This window comes from Heterocephalus glaber, unplaced genomic scaffold (genome assembly GCF_053883595.1).
Source record: "Heterocephalus glaber isolate CG9 unplaced genomic scaffold, H.glaber_assembly_v1.0 deba00001442, whole genome shotgun sequence".
Taxonomy (NCBI): domain Eukaryota; kingdom Metazoa; phylum Chordata; class Mammalia; order Rodentia; family Bathyergidae; genus Heterocephalus; species Heterocephalus glaber.
The window spans coordinates 35,217,663-35,235,066 of record NW_028258296.1 but is presented as its reverse complement, the minus strand read 5'-3'; the positions used below and the strand labels follow the sequence as shown (position 1 = coordinate 35,235,066).

Sequence of the window (17,404 nt, the reverse complement as noted above, 5' to 3'; positions counted from 1 at the left end):
ATCACCAGGGATTTAGCTCAGTGGTGCCACCGCCTGCCTCACAAGGTAAGGTCCCAAGTTCGATCCCCACAATCAAAAAAAAAAAAAACTCAGCAGCTCTTTAAAAAAAAAAGGTGCTAGGATTTAGAATGGGTGATTACTAAATCACTCCACTGATATGGTTTGGCACCACCCTAATTCCGGTAGCCAGGATACAATATAAGAGACAGAAAAAGGCTTGTCTTATCTTTTGCTTCCTTTGCCACCTTCTACACACCATGAACTGTTTCTCCTCTGCAATGCCGGTCTGCCATGCCTCTGTACCTTGGAACCAGCCAATTATAGACTGAAACCTCTACAAACTGTGAGCGAAATAAACCTCTTCCCCTTTAACTTTGGGTATCAGGTATTTGGTCTCAGCAACAAGAGAAAAGTAACTAAGACCCCCAATATGGCATCATTCTCCAGGGTGACCAACTTTCAACATGGTGGCAGGTTGATTATATTGGACCACTTCCATCGTGAAAGAGACTGTGCTTTGTCCTTACTAACACAGACACTTGTTCTAAATATGGATTTGCCTTTCTTGCACGTAATGCTTCTGCCAAAACTACCATCCACGGACTCACAGACTGCCTTATCCACCATCACGGAATTCCACATAGCATTGGCTCTAACAAAAAAACACATTTTATGGTCAAAGAAGTAAGGCAACGGACTCATGCTCGTGGAATTCACTGGCCTTACCAAGTTTCTCGCCATCCAGAAGCGGCTGGACCAGTAGAAAGGTGGAATGGTCTTTTGAAGACACTGTCACAGTGCCAGCTAGGTGGCAATAGTTTGCAGGCCTGGGGCAAGGTTCTTCAAAAGGCTGTATATGCTTTGAATCAGCATCCACTATATAGTACTGTGTCACCCATAGCCAGGATTCATGGGTCCAGGAATCAAGGGATAGAAGTAGGAAATTGTACCATTCACCATTACCCTCAGTGATCCACTAGCAAAACTTTTGCTTCCTTTTCCTGTGAGCTTATGTTCTGCTGGCTTAGAAGTCTTAGTTCCAGAAGGGGGAAGGCTTATACCAGGAACCATAACAATGATACCACTGAACTGGAAGCTAAGACTTCCCCCAGTCATTTTGGTCTCCTCATACCTCTGAGGAAACAAGATAAAAATGGAATCACAGTGTTGTCAGGGGTGATTGACCAAGACTATCAAGGGGAAACTGGACTATTATTCCACAATGGAGGAAAAGAAGAATATACCTGGAGTGTAGGAGCTCCCTCAGGGGGCCTCCTAGTATTGCCATGGCCTGTTATTAAAGTCAATGGGGGGGCCTGAGATTTAGCTCAGTGGTTCTGCCACTTGCCTCACAAGCACAAGGACCCGAGTTTGATCCCCGGTACCAAAAAATAAATAAATAAAATAAAGTCAGTGGGAAACTACAACCTTATCTAGGCAGAATGACAAATGGTCCAGAACCTTCAGGAATGAAGGTATGGGTCACAATACTAGGGAAAGAACCAAGACCTGCTGAGGTGCTTGCTGAAGGCCAAGGGAATACAGAATGGATTCTAGAAGGTAGTTCTAAATACCACCTATGACCCCATGATCACTACAGAAATAAGGACTGTAATTGTACTAGTTCTCTCCTAATATGATTCTAATATAATATAATGTTGATAGACTTAATACTGGTTCTTGAGCATTGTTAAGCCTGCCGGGCATTTAGCTCAGTGGTTCTGATGCCTGCCTCCCAAGCGCAAGGTCCTGAGTACGATCCCCAGTACCCCCCCCCACCCACAAAAAAGAATTGTTAAGCCTGTTATAATGTTCAGGTTAGAAAATGTTAAGAGTAAGTATCACCCAAAGAAAACTTGCCTTCTATTCTGGGGAGGGAATTAGTGCATTTCCCTTTGTACACAGGACAATTATAACATGTTAGGCGTAATTATGAGCTTATCCTTGTATCTGAAGGCTAGTTTAAAGAAATGTGTCTGGTTGTCAAGTTGACAAGGGGTAGATTGTGATAGTTGATTGATTGTGTCAATCTGAGTAAGAGAAGCTCAACTAAACTGGCTCAGACTCACCCTAGGACAGCTTGTTGCCTGGATAGTATAAAGGAGAAATGAAGGACAGATCTGCTTCGGTTTCTTTGCAAGAGACCCAATCTTTGCCTTCACTTTGGACATCATCTGCTGGCTTCCTGTGCAGACTCTTCAGCCTCCTGGTACAAACTTGCACAGGACACTGCAGTGAGCTCCAGACCTTTCACTGAACCTTTGTTCTCCTGTGTACAGGCAAACCCTCTGCACTCTTTCACATCTGACTGTCGGTGGCCATTGTAAACCAATCTTAGAAATTCTTATATATTTGTATATCTTGTATTATATCTGTGTCTCTAGTAAACATTGATACAATTGCTTTGTCATCTTTGTTGATATAGTCCTAGTTCATTGCTATTAACAACTCTATAATGTTCCATCAAACAAGTGGAGCTTTCATTTACTCTTTCTCCTAGTGATGAACATTTCAAATCCTTTATAATATCTTAAATTTTTTTCAACAGATATCTTCTAAATATTATATAAAACACAAATATCTTGAAGCTATTTTTCTAAAATTTTATTTTACACAATTTCTCAGATCCTCTCTAGTTCTGAAAAACACATAGTAGGCATAGTGTACACACTTGTAATCCCAACATTTGAGTGACTAAGCCAAGAGGATCTAGAGTTTGAGGCTAGCCTGAACTACATAGCAAGTTCAAGGACAGCCAAAAATACACACACACATACATACACACACACACACACACACAATTCCTTTTTTTAAAAACTGCAATCCTTGAGACTGAACCCAAGATCTTGAGCATGATAGGTAAGCCCTCTACCACTAAGCTACATTACCAACTCTTTTTATTTTCAGGCAAGGTCTCCGAGGCTGGCCTTGAATTTGTAATCCTCTTGCCAAGCTTCCTGAATAGCTTGAAATAACGGGCATGTGCTACCAAACCCAGCTGAGTTTTTGTTTTTGCTTGTTTAGAGATTTCTGGTACTAGGGATTGAACCCACAGCCTTGTGCTTGCTAGGCAAGCACTCTGCCACTGAGCTACATTCTCAGCTCAAGCTTTAGTATTGGGGGGGGGGGGGTACCGGGGATTGAACTCGGGACCTTGCACTTGCAAGGCAGGCACCAGAACCACTGAGCTAAATCCCCAGCCAAGCTTTAGTATTTTTTAAAAACTCACTCCTTGGAGTACAACGTACAACAAAACGTCATTCATCCTCGATCCATTCATTTGTATTTGATGAGTTTGAAGGTCTAGTTAGAATTTACTTTTGCATTTTGTACAAAAAAAAAAAGTACAGTAGTAAGGTTATTTAGAGTTCAAGGACATTCTCAGTAAATATTTAATAGTCTTAAGGGAAAAAAAAGGGGAATGAGGCTATAGCTAAGTAGTAGAGTACTTGTCTAGCATATGTAAATCCCTGGGTTTGATCCCCAGCACTGAAAAAGAAAGACAGACAGACAAAGAAAGGAAGGAAGGAAGGAAGGAAGAAAGGAAGGAAGGAAGGAAGGAAGGAAAGAGAGAAAGAAAGAAAGAAACAGAGAGAGAGAGAGAAAGAAGGAAGGAAAGAAAGAGGAAGAAAGAAAGGAAAGCAGGAAAGAAGAAAGGGAGGGAGGGAGAGAGGGAAAGGAGGAAGGATAGAAGAGAAAGAAGGGAAGGGGGGAAAGGAGGGAAAGAGATAGGAAAGGAGACCCGGAGAGAGGTGATAGACAAACAGTAGACAGATTAAGATAGAGGCCTAAGCATACCAAAATAAGCCCCCCTCAGGGGAGGGGATAAACCCTGGGAAAATTAGAACACAAAGGGAAAGAGCCCCTTGTGCCAGGGGAAGCTAGAAGACAGGGAAGTAGGGGAACAGATGCTCTCCTAATGGTGGAAGCACAGCTGAAAAATGACAACTCATTGTTTCAAAAGACAAAGGCCTGGGTAAACTGAGATATGCCAAGGGACACTGGGGGACAAAGGAAGTCTGCTCCTTCTAAAGTCAAATCCTAAGCTAAAAGTGGCAACTGCTTTGTTTCATTATCTCATTTTCACACCCCACCAAAACAGCCAAACAAAAGTGCATATGAACTCATGAATTTGGGCGCCTCCTTGGCCACCTCCCTTGAAGGCCCTCTCAGGTAACAAGGGCTTTCTTTGTTTTTTCTAATGAACTACACTGGGTTCGTTTCCCACTGCTATCCTGTCGGCCTCATTCTTCCTCATCCTTAAAACAAAATTCCAAAGGGAAAAACTGGTGAAGGGAGGAAGAAGGAAAGGACAGAAGGAGGAAGGGTGAGGACAGGGAAGGGAGAGAGGGAGGGAGGGAAGGGGGGAAGGAGAGGAGAAAAGGGGAAGGGAGGAAAGAAGGAAGAAAGAAATAAGGAAAGAGAGAGAGAGAAAGATTGATCTTGTTTAGTAACACTTTGTTTTGTGGTGCTGGGGATGGAACCCAGGGCTTTACACATGCTAGTTTCCTGCTCGATTGGAAAGTCATATATATTCCCCAGTTTACCAACTATTTATCACCTACAGGTTCCTATTACATTGTAAGTTAAAGAACTTTTCATTGTTTCTTTTTTCTTTTGTTCCTCAAGGTGTCATGTGTCAGTTTATATGATAATATCACCTGTGTGTAATTTACAGCACTGTCAATTTCACAGACTGCAGAATTTCCTTTTCTACATCCAAGTAAAATAGTGTTCAAATATTTCTTCAACCACACAAATACAAAATCTATCAGCCTTCTAATTTTGAAATTTAAAAAAAGTGTTTTGCTTTTTTTTAAACTAGGGACTGAAGCCAGCCATGGTGGTCCATGCCTATAATCCCAGCACTCAGAAGACTGAGGCAGGAGGATTGCCTGAGTTTGGAGGACAGCCTGGGCTACAGAGCAAGTTCAAGTGTTCAAGGCCAGTATGAACTACATAAACAAGACCCCGCCTCAAAAGAAAATAGAAATAAAAAAATAAACTGGGGATTGAACCCAGGGAGGGTTGAGCTACATCTCCAACCCTTTTTGAGACACAGTCTCACTAAATTGCCCAGGCTGGCCTCAAAATTGTGATTCTTTGGCCTCACCCACTGGAGTAGCTGGGATTATAGGCATGCAACACCATGGCTGGCTCGTATTACCGTATTCTTTACATAAAGTCAGTGATATGGAAAATAAAATGACCTAAATATAGCCCCGCCATACTTGGCTAGTATTATTGTACTCTTTACATAAAGTCAGTGATTTGGAAAATAAGATGACTTAAGTGTAGCTTTAAGATTTCCTTCTAATGTGAGGTACTACACAACATAACATGTACTCCTCCCACCCTCCCATTTCCCTAGTCCTGTGCTACTCAGCCCTACCATTTTCTGCTAGGATCATTTCCCACCAGAAGGCAAGGGTTAGATATTCTACAAGGAGCAGAGAGACTAATATAAGAGCCAGGTAAGAACGACAAGCCCTAACCATTATGAAAGATCCAAGACTAAGAAAACTAGAGGCAGAAGTAAAAAATATAGGCAACACACAACTATCCAGATGGCAATCAGCCATCAAATATTTAAGAAACTGTATGGTCAGGCATTGTGAAGAGCATTATGTATACAATAATGACAATCTACTTCTTCATGGAACTTATTTTCTAGCATAGAAGACACGTATTAGCCAAGCATGATGATGCAGGTCTGTGATCCCAGCACTTGGAAGGCTGAAGCAGGTGGAGCACTCTGAGTTCAAGGCCAGCCTGGGCTATATATTGAGTTCAAGGACAACCTAAACTACACAGCTAGATCCTATCTAAAAAACTAAAAAAAAAACCCAAACAATTCAAGAAGAAAGGAAGAAAAAAAGAAAAGAAATAGTGTAAGTAATAAGTAATAAACTGCTATGACAGGAAAATAAAATATAGGATATAACTGGAAAATACCCCAAGGAAAAGTATGGCTCTAATTATGGTCCTAAGAGGTTTCAGTTTATCCCCACTCTATCCTGCTCTAGGTCAGTTCTTAATCCCAACTGCTGACCCCACTGAGCAAAGTATTGTAGATACCTGAAATAAAGATAAGGCTTTTGGGCTGAGGATCAATCGCCAGGACCAAAAGAAAAAAGAATGCTTATCCTTTTTTTTTTCTTTTTTTTGTGAGACAAGATCTCACAAGTCAAAGTCCAGGCTGGCCTTTGAAATGTCTATGTAATCCAGTCTGGCCTGCAACTTTAGATTCTCTTGCCTTCTTACAGGCCTGTACGGCCAAGACTGGCTTATGTTAATCTATTTAATTCAGCCTGATGATAAACCTGAGAAATGAAGGACCTCAACTATGGTGGCACATGCTTATAATCCCAGCATGCAGGGAGGCTGAAGCAGGAGGATGGCAAATTCAAGCCAGGTCTGGGCAACTTAGCAACTTAAAATGAGACACTCTCTCAAAATAAAAAAATAAAAAAGGGGCTGGGGATCTAGCTCAGTGGGAAGGCCTTGGGTTCAATCTCAGTACCAGAGGAAGAAAAATAAAACCTTTCTTTACAGTATTTACAAATGATAAAAATTTTAGGAAAATATGCTTATCAATAAAAATAAATTAACTGAAACTTAACAGAACATATAGAATGGGCTGTTTTTGTCAAGGATTTTTAAAACTTTTAATCCTAGCTGGGGACTGTGTTTGGGTAATTAATGGAACACTATCACCCTTCCCGAAGGGTGAGATTCCAATGCTAAAATTCCAATGTATAGTTTCTTTGGTTTTTTTAACCATCTCTCTTTCTAAACATAAGATTGCAACCTCTCCTTGGTAAACCTACAGTCTTAGAAATTTATATGTACTATAGGATTATGGGTTCAAACTATATAGACTATGAATTGCATTAATTGTTCAATATTTACTGTTAAGTCTCACGTCACTCTGCCTAGTAACTGAGATAGGCTTCAGACTCTCTCAACTCTATTCTCACAGAATATGCATTTCATTAATTATGTTTGTCCAATGTTTCCTGTTCAAGATTCACGTCACTCTGACTACGGAGGGAGACAGGCTTCAGACTCTCAACTCTATTCTCCATACAGAAGGTATCTTAATGAAATGTAGAGCTGATCACATTCCTTAGCCACTGTAAAGTTTAACTGACTCTTTACCAAATAGATATAGTCCAAATTCTCTTACATAGAACAGCTCCTCATAATCTGGCCACAGCCTAAATTTTCTGCTATAAACTCATTACCAGTGGCAAACATTCCTTCCTGCATTTTCTGAACAAATGTTTGTCTGGAAAGTAAAAATTCTAGGGCTGGAGGTGTAGGTAAGTGGTAGACCACATGCTTAGTATACGTGAGGGCCTGGGTTCCATTCTCAGGACTAAAATATCTCTTTCCCCTTCTCTACCACTAGAATTTCTATATATCTTACAGGGTTGAAAATACAGGTCTCCTCTCATTGACGTTTTTTAAGTCTTCCAAGCAGAATAAATCCTTCCCCTACTATACTTCCATGCCATTTTGTACATATAAGCACTCAAACTCAAAGTAATTTGTTGACATACATACATTTCCTTCTTTCATTTATCATTGTATTTCCTGTAGCTTCTTACCAGCCCATCACATATTAGGTATTTACTGTGTTGCATTTACAAAGATAAAAGAACTCCACAATATGTAAATCCTACCAAGAGAGTGATCCCTTTGTGAACTAAATCTTTCTGTACAATACATAAAAGACAGATGCAGCCTAAAACTGGTTTTCATTAAATGTTTTCTAATAACTGTAACTCCATTAAGAGAAGTTAAATTAATACAGAGTTTTGAGCATCTACAACATGTCAGATATACTAGGCATTTACAAGCATTATCTCCTTTAAAAAGGAGAGGGGGAATGGGATAAAATAATTCATTTAAAAAAAATTAACTGGTGTAAAAAAATAAATAAAATGAACTGGTAAGTTGGCAACTGAAAAACACAAAATAAAAAAATAAATAGAATTTATCATTTGTTTTACAGATTAAGAAACTAAGATTCTGAGATATTAAGTATATGGGTTGCCTTGAATTAACATGGCAGAGTTCAAACAGAAATAAGATTTTTCTCAGTCAGCCCATGGTCTTTGCAGTAAAGCCTATGTTTAAGCATGTTTAAGAAGCTGGGTGTGGTGGCACACGTCTGTAAATCCCAGTACTCAGAAGCTGCAGCAGAAGGACTGCCCAGAATTCAAGGCCAGTCTGAAGAATACAGAGAGACCCTTCTCAAAAACACCTCCCCCCAAAAAAGGCATGTTTAAGTATTTGAGGGTCAGTCACAATACATGAGAGTATGCATCTGGAATCAGACTGCACTCAACACCTCTGTGTCCATCCCTTTCCTCATCTCTAAAATGGGAATAAATAATAGTATAAACTGCATAGGACAGTTATTAAGATTAAAGAATATAAATCAAGGGGGAAGTTAAAATGGGTTATATACATGTACCAACTCCCCATGATGATTGTGATCATTATGTACTACAAATATGTACTAATAAAAGTTTTTAAAAATAAGCAATTTTTTAAAAAAGAATATAAATCAAGACTTGCATAATGGTGCATGTTTAGAGTCCCAGATACTTGGGAAGCTAAGTGGGAGGATCACTTGAGAACATGAGTCTGATTCCAGCCTGAGCGACACAGTGACACTATGTCTCAAAAACCAAACAAATAAAAATCACACCGAACAAAAAAACTGAAAATCAGAACACTACATTCCTATATTAATGGAGACAGCCAGGCCAGGGATTTAGCTCAGTGGTTCCGCCACCTGCCTTGCAAGCACAAAGTCCTGAGTTCGATCCCCAGTACCAAAAAAAAAGAATGGAGACAATTAAGTTGAATGTACTTAGCATACACCTGCTCTTTTTGAGGTCTAAAACCTACATTAAACTACCAATTGATATTAATCTAAACTTCAATAATAAATTCATTCCCAGTCAGGTATGTTGGTACACAATGGAATTCCTCCTACTTGGGAGTCTAAGGCAGGAAGATCATAACTTTGAGACCATCCCAGGCAATTAGCAAATAAAATAAAAAGCTGGGAATGTAGCTCAGTGGTAGAGTGCTTGACTAGCATTTATAAGGCCCTGGGTTCAATCACCAGTACTGCAAAATATAAATAAATTAATTAACTCTCATGAATGACATTATTAACTACCAGTCTGATGTTCAAGTTATTTCAGCTACCCAGACAGGTTTACAGTTTACTCTTATATTTCAAGCAATTTTATCAAAACAAAAATACCAAAGTTGAGCACTGGGGATAGAGGTCAGTGACAGAGTGCTTGCCTCCTATGATCAAGGCCCTGTGTTCAGTCCCTAGTATTGAAAAATAAAATAAATTTCCACAGTTGACTGACATCAAATAGAGACCCTCCTCTCAAAACTTTCAGGAAAGAAGAACTTCAAACGTCACAGTTTTTAGCTACCAAATGGTTAGATTAGGCTTTCAACTGAGAAATTATTTCCATTAATTCTATCATTGATCCAGTCATCCATTCAGCATATTGAGTTCCTATTAAGTAAAAGGAATATGAGGATACAAAGTATATCCATATCCAGTACATTAGGGTAGCCTAAAGAATATATGTGGGAACAATGGCAAATTATTTGACCTGTCTATCCTTATTCTTACCTATTAAGAGTTATAATAACTGTTCTATCTCAAAGATTTATTACTAGGATCAAATGATATACTGACATACAAAACAGGCATTTTCAAATATAAGATTATTAATAAAAATTGGAAATAAAGTTATACTACAAGAGTTATCCTTGTTTCTAGAACCAATAATAAGCTTGTTTTATTATACTGTTTAATGTAACAAAAATGTAAGAGTGCAAAATATCTTGATTCTGTGCTCAAGTATTAAAGTGGTAAAAAATTTAAAAGGTTCAATTACTTTCCTTATAGAGCTTACATTTGAGTAGGGATAATAAAACTCTCAAATAACCATAATACAATGTAAATTTAGCAAGTAATAATAAGACTTTATAAAGCCTATCACACAAGAGAAAAAGAATCTTTCATAGAGATGGTAGATTTCAGAAAGTTTCATAAGGTAGATTTTAAGGCACAAAAGGGTAGAATTTCCACAAAGATAATGAGAAAGGCCTTCCTTATAGGAAAAAAAAAATATAAGCAAAGATTAAGGCAAGTAGCCATATAGCATGTTCAGAAATCTCACTTCAAAATACCCCAGTTTAGCTAAAAAACATAGGATGTGTGTTATTTTTTTAAAAAACAAAAGGGTCATATTGATTTGAGTTATACAAAGATTTAATTTAATGTTTGTCTGTTTTTTGACACAGGGTTTTGCTTTGTAGTGCAGGCAGGCTTTGAACTCACTATGTAGCTAGCCCACGCTGATCATCAACTCTCAGAGATTCTCCTGCCTCAGCCTACCAAGTACTGGGATTACAGGCATCCACCATATGCCCTGCTAAGACTTAAATTTCAAAGGGCTTTGAATGACAATATTTTAAAATTTATTCTGGGCTGGGGAACATAGCTCAGTGGCAAAGCACTTATCTAGCATGCATGAGGCCCTAAGTTCCATCCCCAGCACCACCAAAACTAAAAAACAAACAAAACAACAACAACAAAACTATTCTGGAGCCAACAGAAAGTCACTGAATATCTCTGAGAGAAGAATGACCAAAAGATGGCATAAGACCTTTGGATTTTAGAAGTAATGACACAGGCTGGAAGTAAGCACTTGTCCAGTACATTTAAGGTCCTGGGGTTTCATTCCCAGCACCAAAGGGGGAAGGGGGGGGGCGGTAATTATGCAGAACAGTGACTTCAAGGAGGACAGGCTGAAAGCAGCAAGTCCAGTTTGGAGGCTATTGGTATAAAAAAAGAAAGATGTGCACAGTGGTGGTGGGAATGAAAAGGGGAAGAACTAGGGAGGAAAGTTAGGATTGGCCAGGCACAGTAGCACATGCAGGAGACTGAGGCAGGAGGATTGCTTTGAGTTCATGGCCACCCTGAGCTACATAGTTGAGTTCAAGACCAGCCTTAACCACACAGCAGCAAGAAGAATAAAGGAAGGGGGGGGGGAGGAAAGGAGAGAGGGAGGGAAGAAAGGAGGAAAGGAGGGAGGGGGAGGGAGGGGGAGGGGGAGGGGGGGCGGGGGGGAGGAAAGGAGAGAGGGAGGGAAGAAAGGAGGAAAGGAGGGGGGGGAGGGGGGAGGGGGCGGGGGGGAGGGGGGAGAGAGGGGGAGAGAGGGGGAGAGAGACTTAGAAGTCATCACCTTTTAAAGAAAACAACCTGAGTTTACCAATGAAACTAAGACTGCCAAGTGAAAAATATCAAATTTCATCTTTAATTACCAAATGTTTAACTACCGAATGTTGATAAAAACTTAACTCTAGCTGCATCTTCACGAACTGCATTTAATAGAATGTAGTAAGACTCGAGCTTCTACTCTAACATATAATGAATTTAGTCATTTACTAAAGCAAGGCCCATCATTACATTTGACATTCTTTAATTCATTTGAACTAACCTTCCTGAATTAAGAGGTGCTTTTGATGATTTAAATAAAAATGTTAGTTAAAATCCTCAGTTCCAGGGCCGGAGATTTAGCTCAGTGGTGCCTTGCCTGCCTCACAACACAAGGTCCTGACTTTGATCCCCATTACCAAAAAAAAAAAAAAAAAAAATCATCAGTTCCTGAATACTCTGAGCCCTACACACACACACACACACACACACACACACACACACACACACACACACACACACACACCCCCCTGTTGCGGTCCGACTCCTAAACACCCTGAAACAGTACTCGCCTTCTGACTCGCCTTACCAAGGGCAGCCTTTCCATTTCTTGACGTCCCTGTGGCTTCACGGGCGCCAGGTCCCCTTCGGGCGCGGCCGTCCCTAGCACAGGGTCGCACGCCGGGCGGGAGCCCAGCGTGCGGTGCCCGGGGGGCGCCCTGCCCACCAGCCCAGCCCGGCGCCCTGCGCCCCGCGCCCCGCGTCCGGCACGGCTAGGCTCCGAGGCTCAGACTGCAGTTCTCATTCCCTGACACACCCCTCTCCCCAGGACCTTTTCCTCCTCCACCCAGCACATTCCGGACGTCAACGGTCGGAGTTACAACGTGTCACTTCATCTGCTCCTGCTTAACTCGTAGGTCAGGTCCTGGGCGCCGTCCCCTTCACCATGCCCGCCTTCACCTCATCCCCCTGCGCTCCACCTCCTCCTCCGGCTCCGGAGTTGCCCGGCTGCCCCGCGGCCGAAGGCCTCCCGCGCCTGCCATTCTCTGGAGCGCCCAGAACTCACCTCCGGCGCGACTCTGCTGGTTTCCCGCACCGGGGCCCGCGGCTCAGCAACGCCGGGCGCCCCAGGCTGCCAAGCCTGCAGAGCCCGCCGAGCCGCAGCGCCGCCGGCTCCCGCCACCGTCGCCGATGCCACCTCGACGCAGCCCAGGCGTTTCCGGGTTCCCGCGGTCCTGTCCCCCAAATGGTCCGGCTTCCGCCTTGGCCCGGGCAAACGCCGTTCCCGGCTCGGCTCTGGCGGCTCCAGCGCTGCGCTTCTCAGTTTCGTGTCTAAGGCGACGGAGCCTGGCTCCTGCGCAGGCTTCGCTCGCCGCTGCCTGATCGCCGAGGGCACTGCCTCTCGTTTGAACCCTCTGAGGGAAAGCGGTAAAAGAGGTGTATTCAGCCGAGGCCTCCGCTGGACTGTCCGGCTGTGGCGAGTTACACGGTGATGAGCTGCTAAAGGAAGGGCAAAGTCCTTCGTGGCAAAGCACCCAGATTAAGTACGGAGAGGTGGATCCTGACATCAAACCAACCTGCTCCTAAAAATTACAGTCAGTGACCAGAAAACAAACCAGATTCGATCTGACGCAGGTTCCAACCAGCAGCCGGGTAAGAAGCTTGTTCCGTTGCAAATGACCCTTGCCTCGACCCTGAGACCTTGAGGCTGAGAAGAACCCACAGTGGTGCCACCAATGGGCCTAGTGCTATTAACCAGCAAAGAAGAAGAAAACCTTGGCGAGAGACCTCAGTTACCTGAGGGGCATAGCCCTTCCTGGCTGCATGGATCCCACACACATTATCCGCACCACCATTACCACCGCCGCGTTACTAGAGATTGAACCCAGGGCCTCGTCCCTGAGTCAGCACTCTGCCACTGAGCTACATCCCAAACCTTTTTAAAATTGCTCCGGCTGTCCTTAAACTCTCAGTCCTCCTGTCTCAACCTCTTCAGTAACTAGGATTACAGTTGAGGTTCGCTCCATGTTTGCACATGGCAAACATTTCTTTTTAAAGGCTTTTCTCTATCTTTGGAGCTTTGCAAGGGGATTTGGGGAGGGGGTGTTGGTTTGGTTTGGTTTGGTTTTTGGAGACAGGGTCTTGCTGTGTAGTTCAGGGTGACCTTGAACTCCCCATCTAGTTCAGTCTGGCCTGGAATTTGCTGATCTTCCTGCCTCAGGGCCCAACTTCAGCCCCACCCCACCCCACCCCACCCCACCCTGATGCTGCTAGGATTACAGGTGTGCACCACCACTCCTGGCTCCTCTATCTTTGTTGAAATCCTCCAACCACTACAGCCTAGTCAACTGATGGCCAGCCTGAAATTAACATTCTAGGTCCAGTGTGATAATTAAATGGTAGAACAGGATTATGCCCTTCCTTTTAACACACTGCTACTATACATTAAGTTTATGCCTCTTTGTAGTACAAATGATTAAAACTATGCCAAGCGGAGACACATTTAGAAAACAGTGCTGGGCGTGGTGGCGCTCAAGGCTGAGGCAGAAAGATGGAAAATTTCAGGCTAGCCTAGGCAATTTAACAACTTAGTGAGACCCAGTCTCAAAATTTAAAAATATAAAAAGGGCTGGGATGTAGCTCAGTGCAAAGGGTCTGGGCTCAATCTCCGGGGGGGGGGGGGGGGGCAGGGAGAGAGAAGAGAGAGAGAGAAACAAATAATTGTGTTAGCATAGTGACTTTAAATTTTTCTATAATATGACCTTGGGAAAATTCTTGGAAGGTGGAATATATGTTGGATCTCAATACTTGTCCAATTGTTTTTTCATGGCTGGGGATCAAACTCTGAGCCTTGTGCATACTAGACAAGCACTCTACCGCCTAGCTGTACTCCCAACCTTTGTCAAAACTTTTTTTAACTAAAATATGCCTGGTATGTGATAAAATGTGCTAGGCACTATTCTAAATGTGTGTGCATGTGTGTGTGTGTACATGTATACAAATATTCACTCAGAAAACAGGTGCTCAGTAAATGTATAATTGTAAAGAGATTAAAAGTACTTTTAAAATACATCGACAAGAAAAATACACTTTATAACAATAAATTCTTTAAAGAAAAGGCTGAAATTGAAAGTGACCAAAAGTATTTCTATCCAAATAGTTATATTTTTTTCCCAAAAAAGAAATTTTTGATGCTTAGGGATGTGGACTTCAGAGGTGTAGGCATTGCTTTATCATATATTTTGTTTCTACATTATTGTAGTTCCTAAAACTATTGAAATTATGACCCAAGAACAGGAAAGACTAGTTCAGTTAGTTGTTTCAAGGTGCCAAATTAGTGGAATCTGGCTTGTTCTGGTTAGTTCTTCAGGGGAAGGAAGCTTTTTGAAAATAAAGCCAGAAAAGATTGCCAAAAATTATCTACCTGTTAGAGGATGTGAATGAGGTCACTTTCATATCAGTGCATAATAGTCAGCTATGTAAACCTTTAGTTTTTTGAGATGGATCTGTAGAGTCTGAAATGAACTTTTCATTTCTTCCTTGGCCAGGAGAGGTGCACTCCGGTGGCTTCTGTTTGTCTTTTTTAGTATAATAGATTTCCTCTTTGAGTTAGAATGATCTCATGAAACTCAAGCCCTTTCTTCCCCTGTATATTCAGAACTGGAGAAGTTACCAGGCATGTTTCCTGCCCCCTGGGGCTTGTTGATTGCAACAAAGCTTCAGTTATCTGATGTCCCAAAGTCCATTGGGAATCAAGGAATTGGTTTTATCTCAGAGTCAAGGTTAAATATAAATTAAAGCATTGGGAATTCCCCATTAAATCGCAGTTGCCTAGCAAAGTCAACACAGGTTCATCTGTAGAACATTGAGAGGAACATACAGTACCCTATGTATTTGTTGGATTAAATCTGATCGGGTCTCTTAAACTTGGGAATGGACAAAGAGGCTACAACTTTAGCAACCTTGGCCCCGTGTTCACCAGTCCCAAAGTACACTGGATTATGTTGTTTACCAATATTTCCCACACTACCTTCAGGGTACTTTCTGTAGTGGATTGTGCTTCTTGGCTCTCTTCTTATTGAGCGGGACCACAGAACTAGTTCTGCCCAATGAGTTGTGATGAGAAGAAATGTGTCACCTGGGGCTGAGCACTGAATTGCCAACTTGTGACTCTCCAGAACTTACTTCCTCTCTGTCTTTGAATCAGGCAATGTGCCTAATTATGACTACTTTTCAGATTGTACCTTAGAGTGAGGCTCCACTAACCAGCCAGAAATATACACCATGGACAAGAAATAGATTTTCATTAGTATAAGTGAGAGAGGAGACCACCTCTCTGTATGGAATTAGGCAACTACGGGTTAACTGTGTTATTAGGGAACTATGGGCTAGCTAGGTAACTAGATTCTTTGTGGAATGTATCTGAGTATCCATGACAATTTCTGTAATCTGTCACCAAAGGAGCGTAACAGAATCAGAAAGTCTTGTCAGGCCAGGATTTAGCTCAGTGGATCCAGCACCTGCCTTGCAAGGGACCCTGCCTTGCAAGGGAAAGGTCCCCAGTTCAATCCCCAGTACCAAAAAACGAACAAACAAACAAAGTCCTGCCAGAACTCTTTGCTCTCCCCTCACACACACACACACACACACACCTGTTGCTCTGCTTTGTATAAATCCTGCTTGCTATATTCCAGGGAAACTCCAATGAAAGTAAGCCTTGTAGATGTAAAAAGAGGTATATAAGGAAGAACAAACTTCTATTGGGTGCTCTCGCGACTGACAGGAGTCACTTGCTGAGCCACCGACATTAAAAGCCACTTTTTCCTCCTATCTTCACGTTAATAATGGTCTGTCCAGGTCCTCACAGTTTCCTGTTTCATAAGTAATTAAGTTTTTCCCTCATTGCTAGAGATTGAACCCAGGGCTCTGACCATGCTAGACAAGCACTCCACTGCTGAGCTACATCCTAGCTATTATTAAGATTTTGGCAAAACCTAGACTATATCAATTAATACATAAATTGATGGCCAATGTCAAGGAAAAATTCAAATTGGAGTATAGTTGGTTCAGGTCCCTGGTTATTTTAGTTTTTCTTGTTTTCTTTTTTTTGTTTTGTCTTATCTGTTTAATTCTTGGATTTTTGGTTGGCTTGTTTGTTTACAGTACTGGGGACAGAACCTAGGGCCTGCTGCATAGCAGGTAAGCATACTTACCTCCCCAACCCCCACCCCCACCCAAGCTGAGGGCATTTAAAATGGAGTTGGGAAGCCACGGTTCATCAGAACTCAGACACAAGTGCAGCAGAATCTTTGAATTAAGCTGCATATAAATCCACTCTGGATGTGAGTTGACCTTTGGACTGGGCAAAACCCAAGTTTCCAGAAACACTATTAACCCCTTCTGTGTAAAAGACTCCTTCCTGCCAACTACTCAAAGACAAAGAGTGCACCTAATCCCTTTTCTACCACAGCTGAACTTCTGCCAGCGCCAATCATAATTCCTGACTAACAAATTTTGTAATTTCCAAACCCCTGGTGGCTTAAAGCTGCCATTTTATAGAATCTTGGAGCAACAGATTGCAATCCCAATCAGCCGCAAACAACTGTCTTGAGGAGATGATTTCATCCTCCATGAACACCACAGATGAGGTAGGTGTGTTTTAACAAAAACATAATTTTCGTGGCATTGATTTAGAAATCAAGTAATGAGGTTGTGCAAGTCAATTGACTTTAGAAGCAGAAGGAATGTAATCCATATTAGGTATTGCAGTATTTGATAAAACTGTGATCTATGATGACTTGGAAGTTAATAAAGAATATGGAGCTGAGCATGATAGCAAATACCTGTAATCTCAGCTACTTTATTGCAGATAGATAAATTAATCTGGTAGGCAGTTAAACAGGGCCAGCCCACGAGGAGCCAATATGGAGGACAATCAAGACATGCACTGAAGGCCAGCATTGTAAAAGGAGAAAAATTACCACACCCACCTGCTTCTCCTAAGGATGAATAGGAGTGACTGATATTCTAAATAGGTTTGGTCACCTGGGTGGGGGACAAAGATCTTCCAAGAAAGATCCCTGATCCACTCCTTTCCACAGAAAATCTTTGCTCATTCCTTGTGCACTTGCT

General features: G+C 42.0%; 1 protein-coding gene across 2 annotated transcripts in view; it reads right to left on the bottom strand.

The window, feature by feature from the left end:
• The window catches only part of Slc35a3 (solute carrier family 35 member A3), a 40,356-nt gene extending 27,886 nt beyond the window's left edge, over positions 1-12,470 (bottom strand). Inside the window, exon 1 of one of the 2 annotated variants that reach the window (XM_004869114.4) lies at positions 12,339-12,470. Coding sequence is in view for 1 of the 2 variants with exons in the window: in XM_021247836.2 (XP_021103495.1) it covers positions 11,862-11,879 (18 nt within the window). In the remaining variant the exon portion in view is untranslated. Of the gene's footprint in view, positions 1-11,861; positions 12,034-12,338 lie in introns of those variants that run through there. The other variant, XM_021247836.2, reaches the window with a different exon arrangement.
• Positions 12,471-17,404: the final 4,934 nt, after the last annotated feature.